Source organism: Dama dama, chromosome 11 (assembly GCF_033118175.1).
Source record: "Dama dama isolate Ldn47 chromosome 11, ASM3311817v1, whole genome shotgun sequence".
Lineage (NCBI taxonomy): Eukaryota > Metazoa > Chordata > Mammalia > Artiodactyla > Cervidae > Dama > Dama dama.
Genome location: NC_083691.1, coordinates 919,705 through 928,540, shown reverse-complemented (window position 1 = coordinate 928,540; position 8,836 = coordinate 919,705). Strand labels below are relative to the sequence as shown.

General features: G+C 66.1%; 1 protein-coding gene across 2 annotated transcripts; it reads right to left on the bottom strand.

Moving 5' to 3' along the window:
* Window positions 1–490: 490 nt before the first annotated feature.
* Window positions 491–8,129, bottom strand: SAPCD2 (suppressor APC domain containing 2). 2 transcript variants are annotated; one of them, XR_009694600.1, is made up of 7 exons: window positions 7,538–8,129; window positions 5,031–5,143; window positions 3,673–3,819; window positions 3,331–3,438; window positions 3,135–3,245; window positions 2,239–3,020; window positions 491–2,082 (listed from the first exon to the last, which is right to left on the bottom strand). XR_009694600.1 is itself a non-coding variant. In XM_061154161.1 (6 exons), the coding sequence occupies exons 1-6, from the start codon at window positions 8,112–8,114 to the stop codon at window positions 2,892–2,894; spliced, it is 1,185 nt and encodes a 394-aa protein (XP_061010144.1). In that variant the 5' UTR covers window positions 8,115–8,129; the 3' UTR covers window positions 491–2,891. The 2 variants fall into 2 exon arrangements, 1 of the variants encoding a protein (XP_061010144.1); XM_061154161.1 differs by having other exon boundaries at window positions 491–3,020.
* Between the last annotated feature and the right edge of the window lie 707 nt (window positions 8,130–8,836).

Sequence of the window (8,836 nt, the reverse complement as noted above, 5' to 3'; positions counted from 1 at the left end):
CTCTGGACTTTGATGTCACTGTGGCATCTCCTCTGAAGGTAACTGGCTTTGTCTCTGGATTCTTTAATGATCTCGTAAGAGAAAATGTCCTTTTTTTAATTCATCTTTGCCTGGGACCCACTGGGATTTCTGGACCCAAGAATGGGTTTTTTAAGATGATTCTGGAAAAATTTAAGCCATTTTAGCTTCACATGTTGTTTCTCCTCCCCATCCTCTTTCAGGAAATTTAATCAAACAGCCCTCCCCTTCTCAAGACCCTCCTGTCATTCATAGTTCCTGACTCTAACTGAATGGTCCTCAAATCATTCCCTAAGCTGTTTCATTGTCTTCTTTCAGCTGTGCTGAAATTTTCCATGTCAAGCCCAGTCAAGTTTTAGATTTTACTTTCAAATTTCTAGTTCTATTAGATTCTTTTCATTTTATTGGCCACCTTTAGAGTCAAGGTTGACACTTTCACTGGAGTAAGAAACTACAGGCTATTCCGTGTTCGTGTTTTCAAGCATCTCTTTTATTTCTCCAGCTATACGGAACATCGGTGTCTTCTCTAATCATCCCAGTATCTGAAATGGTCACAGCCTGTTTTCTCCTGGCTCTCACGGTGGCCCCTTCCCTTGTGAGGGTTTAATCTGGAGATGCTCCTTTTCCCTGGGCCTCAGTCCACAGGGAATCCCCGAGGCCTAGTGTAGCTGCTCTGGCAGGGATGCTCAGCTAAGGGCAACTTCGCCCCCGCCCCCCACCCCCACGCTGGCATCACACTGAGTGTCGCTGGCATCTAGCGGACAGATGCTGCTCAACATTCTCCAGGGCACGGGCAGCCCCCGACTCCCCGGCCCCAGACGCTGCCCGTGTGGCTAACACTCGCTGCTCTGGAAAGGCTGTCTTGCTTCTGCCAGCCACCTGGGCTCACCAGCCTGCAGGCGCTCACAGTTCTCCCCTTGGGGTCTCCAGGGCGGCATAGGCAGCCTCACTGGAGGCTGCAAATAAGGAGGGTGCATCTTCCGTCCTGCACGGAAGGCCAGCATCATCACTAAAGGCCACTCTGCAAGTCACGGGTTTCTCCCACTCACCCTGCAACTGAAGGGACTGCCTGCAGTGGGTGGTACCCCTGGGGTGAACACCGAGCTCTCAGCAGGGATGCAGAGCCCCTCAGGGCAAAGGCTGCCACCTCTGCTGTTCCGGCCCCCGCAGGCTCGGGAAGGGCTGGGCAGCAGCTGGTCAGGTGAAGCGGGGGAGGGAGCTCCCGGGGCCAGAGCAGCACTTGCAGAGCCCAGAGCCAGGATGGCCCGCGGCCTGGGGCCTGGCCTGGCCTGAGTCATTCGTGGGTGGAGAAGGATTCGGAGCTGGGGAGGGCTGTTTTCAGTTCTGGAATTAAGCGGACTCCTAGTGAGGGGCTCAGGGCCTGAGCTGGTGTGGGGGCTGGTCAAGGGCTGGCAGAGGGGGACGACCAGGGGAATAAGGAAAGGGGCAGCCTCCGGGAGGTCCTGGTGGGGCCTGGCCCAGTCACTGCGTGGCAAGTTGGCCTGGATGCTGGAGACCCAGTGCCGCCCTTTGGGTCCAGCTCCTCTTCTGCCTCACATCCCTGGGAACCTGCCCAGGTCAAGGTCAAGCAGCCTGCGTGCGGACCTGAGACAACCACGTTCCTCCACTGGCTGCCGGTGGTGGGGAGGGCTCCAGCTGGCACAGGCAGAGCTGGGCCCCATGGGGGCAGCACCCTGGACCCCTCCTCTCTGGGCAGGCTGCCACTCCCAGGCACATGAGGTTGTGCAGTCAGCCCTCAGATCCCAGTTCTGTAAGCACCCACGTGTGTCCAGGCCCCTGACCACACGGCCTGCCTGCAAAGCCTGGGCACCCTCAGCTCCAGGGGAGGGCCCTGGGGGCGCTCGGAGCCCCTCCCGGGGTGGCGACAGGCCAGCTGAGCAGGTGGTCTCCCTGAGAGCAGGCCAGGCGTGGGGGAACAAGCAACAAACGACCGCCGGCGGGGCCCCGCTGCCAGGCTCTTCCAGCGTCCTTCAGGTCCCCCTTCCTTGGACCCAGACCCAGGCCCAAGCTGGGGCTTGGAGTGAGGCAGCTGGTCTTCATTCCCTAGGAAGCGGGCATCTGGTGGGGTGCTGCTAAGGCTGCTGGGTCTATGGGACTTCCTGGGGCATGCCAGAGGGCTACCGCCTGCCCTGAGGACAGGGCCCTCCCCACAGAGGGCCCCCTAAGCCGCCCTGGTGACCACGGCCCTGGCCTGGTTACCTGGCAAGCCCAAGGAAGGCTCTGGGCCCGGGTCACTGTTTGCTCAGTGGAGTCTGGGCCAGCAGGGATGACCGCCAGCCCATTCGTCTAGCATCTAAGGTCCACGAGGAAGGGAAAGCAGGCCAGCTCTGGCTCAGGCAGGAATGCAGTGAACCTGAAGCTGGACACCAGTAGAAGCCCCTGGACTCCTGGCTGAGGCGGGACCCCTCATCCTGAGGGAGGAAATGTGCCGGTGGACCCGCGGGGCCAATCACCACTGGGTCTGAGGCATCCCACCCCAGGGTCGCCTACTCCAGGCCCCATCCGAGACACCCAAATGTGGGCTCCAAGGCCAGTTAGCAGCGCAGTGAGCAGGGCCACGGACTGGAGACCCCAGGCGGAGGGGACACAGGCCAGCAGAACACGGGAGCAGGCCTGCCCAGAGCTGCTGAGGCCGGGGTCCCCACTCCCCACTGACACTGGTGGCGGCTCCAAGCTGTGTGCCAGCAAGATGGAGTCTCCCCCCCCGCCAGCCCCGAAGCCCAGATGGGAAGGGAGGAGGGAGGCGACATCCAGGCACCTCTGCCTCAGAGCGGGGGCCAAGGAAATGCCCCTCTGCCCGGAGCTGAGAGACCGGCCAGGCGGCAAGGTCCCATGTCCGTGCCCGGGGCCGGCTACATGAAGGTGGAGTCTAGGGGCCCGGTGTCCTGCTGGCTGAGGGCACGGGCCTCAAACAGCTGCTTGATGAGGGCGGACTTCTCCTGCTCCAGCTGTGTGATCCGCTCGCTCTTATCTGTCACCTCCTGGGCAGGTGGGAGGGCGGTCAGGGCCACCGCCTGCACCCGGCCTCCAGCCCCCACCCGCGCCCCGCCCCGGCTCCAGCCCCCGCCGGCACCCCGCGCCCCGCCCGCGCTCACCTGGGTCAGAAGCCGGTTCTGCTCTTTCAGCATGAGGATGGTCTGCTGCTGCCAGTCGGGGGCCGAGGGCGACTCAGGGCCCTGGGGCGCCGAGGAGGACGAGGGCAGAGCCTGCAGGAGGGCACGGTCAGGCGGGCCTGGCACAGCCTCTAGGACAAGGGTGAGGGTGGCATGAGCTGGTCTGGGAGACACTCACCCTGGCAGCACAGGCTGCAGCCAGCAGCTCCCCCAGGCACCGGGCCACCTCCTGCACCTTGGGCAGCAGCTGCCCCAACAGGCGGGGGCTGCCCTCAGCCCCGAGGTCCTGGAGGAGAGCACGGAGGGGCGGTCAGGGAGCAGGGGGGCCCCAGGGGCAGGGAGCCCAGGGGTGTCACAGGTGGGGAGTATCGCGGCGGGGGGGTGTGGCCCAGCACTCTGGGTAGAGAGACACCCACTGTCCCCTGCCCATCACTGCGCCACCTGGGCAGGGGCACTGCGGGGGGAGGGTGGCTGCGCCCGGGGGTGGGGGTGGGGACGGGCCGGGAGCAGCGTCACTCACCGAGGCGGCCCTGCTCTGGCCCAGGCCGCGCTGGCGCTCCTGCAGGCGCTGCAGCTGCTGCTGGTACCATTCCCGACCCCGCGCCATCATCTCCAGGCCCTGCAGCAGCACTTCCTGCTCCTGCTGCAGCTCCCTCATCTGCTTCAGCTGCCGCACACGGGCACGTGCCAGGTCACCACGGGCACACACGTCACCCACGGGCACACACGTCACCCACGGGTACCACACAGGCATGCACCATGTCACCCACGGGCACCACACGGGCACGCACCATGTCACCCACGGGCACCACACGGGCACATGCCACGTCACCCACGGGCACACACGTCACCCACGGGCACCACACAGGCATGCACCATGTCACCCACGGGCACCACACGGGCACGCACCATGTCACCCACGGGCACCACACGGGCACATGCCACGTCACCCACGGGCACACACGTCACCCACGGGCACCACACAGGCATGCACCATGTCACCCACAGGCACCACACGGGCACGCACCATGTCACCCACGGGCACCACACGGGCACATGCCACGTCACCCACGGGCACACACGTCACCCACGGGCACCACACAGGCATGCACCATGTCACCCACGGGCACCACACGGGCACGCACCATGTCACCCACGGGCACCACACGGGCACATGCCACGTCACCCATGGGCACACACGTCACCCACGGGCACGTGCCGCGTCACCCACGGGCACACACGTCACCCACCATGTCACCCATGGGCACACACGTCACCCACGGGCACCACACAAGCACGCCCCATGTCACCCACGGGCACCACGCGGCACACAGCAGGACAGGATGGCCTGCACTGGCCCGTGCCTGGAACTCACTACCAGCCCGCGCGCACACCCCCGCTCACACACACCTCCTTGCACGCCTGCACTCACACACCCCGGTACCAACAGGAGTCCTTGTGAGCCTCTGCACTGGGAACACAGCCCTGCTCCTCCTCCGGGGGCTGGGGGGCAGTCTTGGCCTTCCTCAGCCCCTCCACACAGCGTCCCCAAGGGAACCTTCCCCCCTCTTTATGGCACGTGGTCACTCTCAGCGAGTGGGCTGGCCTGACGTGCCAGGGAAGCAGGTAGGGGCCAGTGCAGTGCCGGGGAGGGGCTGACCAAAGGACTTCTTGACCTGACCGTGGGCCAGCTCCCAGGTGGGTTCAAACCCAGGACAGGAACTGAGGTTTAGAACCGCCGACATTCCTGCCACAGGGTCCCCTGGAACCCAAGCCCAGCTGTCCCCTCCCAGGCAGAGGAATGGTCCGGGAAACCACGAGTGTGGGGGCCGAGTCCAAACCCAGGAAAGATGGTAGAATCCCCCGGGCCCCACTCACCAGGTCACAGTCCACACCGTTGGTGATGGTGTGTCTCCGCCGTTCCCCTCGGGCTCGGGGCCCCCAGGGGGCATCCCCCATGCCAAGTTCCCAGGCCCTGCAGGTCACTGCTCCTGCAGCAGAGAAGTGAGAGCCTGGCTCACTTCCAGGCCTGTGAGGCAAGCTTGACTCCCCCAAGCCCCCAAAGATCCATCCAGGAGCCACGCCCCAACCAACCCTGGCTGCACAAAGCCAGGTGCCCAGGCCTGCGTGCCTCTGGGATCCTCAGCGATCCAGAGCCTCTGCCGCGGCCACACCCTGCCGGGGCCTGGTGGAGTCTGGCCCTCTCTCAGCCCTCACACCTGCCTTGCAGACAGCCGTGCGGCCACCGAGGTGCAGGTCTGCACTCGCACCATCTGTGCAAGCTCCCGGGGGGCAGGGGCTCCATCTCATTCGTCTCTGCACACCCAGGGCCCATAACTCAAGTGCTCAAAGGCTGCTGGACTCAGAGCCAGAGAGGCGACCTCTGGCCTCCAATCCTCTCTCCTTGTCCGCCCGGGCCCTTTAAAGGTGACTGGGGCTTCCCAGGTGGTGCTGGTGGTAAAGAACCCCCCAGCCAATGCAGGAGACACAAAAAGACTCGGGAAGATCCCCTGGAGGAGGGGATGGCAACCCACTCCAGTATTCTTGCCTGGAGAAATTCAGGGACAGAAGTTCATGGGGTTGCAAAGAGTCAAACATGCCTGAAGCGACTTAGCACACACGGAGTTCAAGCAGGAGGAATGTAGGACATATAGGTAGCAGAGCCCAGCGTTCTCCCAGGAAGGAGACTACAGCATGGTCCCTGCATACCTGCACCAGTGGAGCCCCAGCAGTAACTCCTACGCACACGTGGCCACCCGCAGAGTTGGCGTGCAGCCAGAAGGCCAGGGGCTTCCCTGGGCAGACCTCCTGGAGGGCCACCAGCTTCCCTGGAGGACAGGGTGGGCGAGCAGGGCTGCCCGTGAGGGGGGAGTGGGGTGCAGGTGAAGAGGGCGCCCTCCCTGGGCTCCCGAGCCCTATACCCTGCCTGGCACGGCGGTGGGCAGGTGACGCAAGAAGCAGGCACAGGTATGTCTGACAGGGACACATCCGGAGGGCTGGCACCAGCTGGTCACATGGGCAACCAGCCAGCCCTGGCAGACCGGCTCCAACCAGCCAGCCCTGGCAGCCCAGCTCCAGGCAGGCTGAGTTCACGCTCCAACCTGCCGAGCTGTGCTACAGGCAGAGAAGGCACAGCAGAGGGGTGCTGGGGGCACCCCGGAACACCTGGGCTGGTCTGCACCATCAGGTCTGCAGCCCAGGGCCCCCAGATGACAGCACGCTAGGGGCCCAGCAGGCAGAGGCATCCCTGACCCCGCCCCGCCCCACCCCACCCCACCCCACCCCGGATGAACGGGATCTAGCAGCCTGTACCTATGGGGCTCAAGGCCAGCCTGGGGTGCATACTGAACCCCAACAGGGAACAGAAAGGAGGGCCTGGACGGAGGGGAGGGCTTGGGGGTCTGTGAACGTGGGGCAGCTTTCTCTTCTTGCGGTGCTAAGGGTTCTTGGACCTCCAGGTTTTGAACCCAAACAGTATGTCATGAGCCCCATCTGGGCCTCGGCCAGTGAAAGGTGACAGTGGATGCCGCAGCTGGACCTTAGAGGACTGCAGTGATGGACCTGGTGTGACGACAGGCCTGAGGCTGCAAACCCCAGTCCCATGGCGGATTCCCAACCGCATGCAACCACGCGGACAGCACGGGCCGCACTCAGGGCCGCACGCCCCGAAGCCCGCTTCCCCTTCACACCCGGGGGGATGCGGAGGCTGGGCAGCGAGGAGCCTGGATTCGGGAGCCCCCAGCCGAGGATCTGATGGGCTCAATAGGGAGGCAGGGGCCACCGCAGCTCCAGCTGGCAGTCATGGGGTTGGGGAGTATGTCTGAGCCTGGGCAGGGGGTCCAGCAAGGCTGTCAGAGCGGCGGGCAGTATGGAAATAGCCGCAGCTGCCCAGCAGAAGCCCTGCACCTGCCCAGGCTGAATGGGCGGAGGAGCCCCGCCCCCCCTCCCCCATAATGCCAGTCTTGTTCCTAGGGCAGGCTCTCTGGGGGATAAACAGGGGACCATTCAGTCATGCCCTGTCCCTGCCAACTGGACCGGAAGCTGGGCCAACCCCAGGGGCTGTGGTTGATCCCTCCCAGGTGCCAGAGGCCCCTCCCTCGACACCAGTGAGAACTGCCTATGCCTGACTCACCAGATGAGCCCAAGGGCCCGGGTGTGAGCAAGTACTGAGGTGGAGAGCCCTCAGACCGAAACGGCTACCCGCTCGGGTTTAGCTCGAAGTGGGCTCCTGGTGGGGTCTGTGGGGGCTCCCACCAGCTCCTTGGCCGTGTCCCCGAGCACCCGAGGTGCGGAGGAACTTCGTTCCCTCCAGGAAGCCGGGTTGACCCAGGTTCACAAGCCCGCGGGGAGCTACGGGGCGGACCCCGGGGCCGCCCCGCACTCACCTGAGTCCTTGCTCGGGCTCCGTTCCAGCGCCGCGCCCTGGGGCCGCTCGGGTTCCGCCGGACCGGGCGCCGCCTCCGCCGGGCCGCACGGCTTCTCCAGGTTCCGACTCGCGACGCCTGGGCCAGCCGGCGGGAGGCGCGCGCCCAGGAGCAGGGGCTTCCTCTCCAGGACCGTCCGCGGCTCGTCGGCCGGCGCGAACACCAGGCGCTGGGGCGGCGGTTGGCCCCCGGGCGGCACCGAGCAGCCTCCCCGGGCCGGGGCGCGTGCAGGGGCCCGCGTGCCGCCGTCGGCGCTGGGCAGCGCGGTGCGCAGGCCGGCCACGAAGCGCTCGAAGGTTAAGTAGCCGCTGGCTGGGGCCACCTGGCGCAGGCCCTCGAGCACGCCGCGGGGCAGCTCGCGCGCGTCGGCGCCCCGCCAGCGGGACTCGATCTCCCGCAGGTGCACGAGGCCGCGCCGCCGGTCGTCCAGGATGTCGAAGAGCGTGCGCAGGCTCTGCAGGAAGGCGCGCGGCAGCCCCTCCGTGCCGGGCGCCGGAGGCGGCCCGCCGCCCGACTCGGCCATGGCGGCTCCGGCCATGGGCGCCCGCCCGCAGCGTTCGGGCCTCGGGCCGCCCCGGCTCGGCCTCCGCGCGGCCCGACGGCGGGCCCGGCGGCGCGCGACCCGCCGCGACAATAGCGGCGACTTTTTGAATGGGCCTCCGCGTGGCGTCAGCGCTCATTAGCATTCTCTGCGGCCATTGGCCGAGGCTAGCTCGTCTCCTCTCTGATTGGCTGAAGGGGCGGCAGCCCCGGTTTGATTTTCGGGTGGAGGGGCCGGTGGCTCGCGCGCTCCCGCCGTGCCCACAGGGGCCGGGGGCGCGCAGAGGCGCCCGGCGGCAGGGGGCAGGGTCCCCCAAGTCCGCCTCCCTCCCGAGCTTGCGGGTGGGGGCGGGACCCCCGAGCACCCCCGTAGACTTCCCTGTCCCCACCGCGCCGGCCGCTCCCTCCGCGGTCCCGACCTCGCTGGCTTTGGCCGCCCAGCCCACCTTCCGGAGGGCGGGGCCCGGGGCCGGCGGCAACCTGTCCCCAGGTGGCCTCCCGGGGTAAGCGGGAGAGCAGCCCTCCAGGGACCCCCCTTCCGCCTTGAGCTGCCCCGCGCGCTCTTCGCAGCTGCCTCGGCGCAGCCCTGGGGCTCCTTTCTCTTGCGCCAGGCGGGCCCCGAGGGGATTGTGGGCTCCAGCCAGCTGGGCGCTTCCGCTCACAGAAGCCTCTCTGTCCCCGCCACTGCTCGCTCCTCCGCCGGGCCCCTTGGGACAGCCT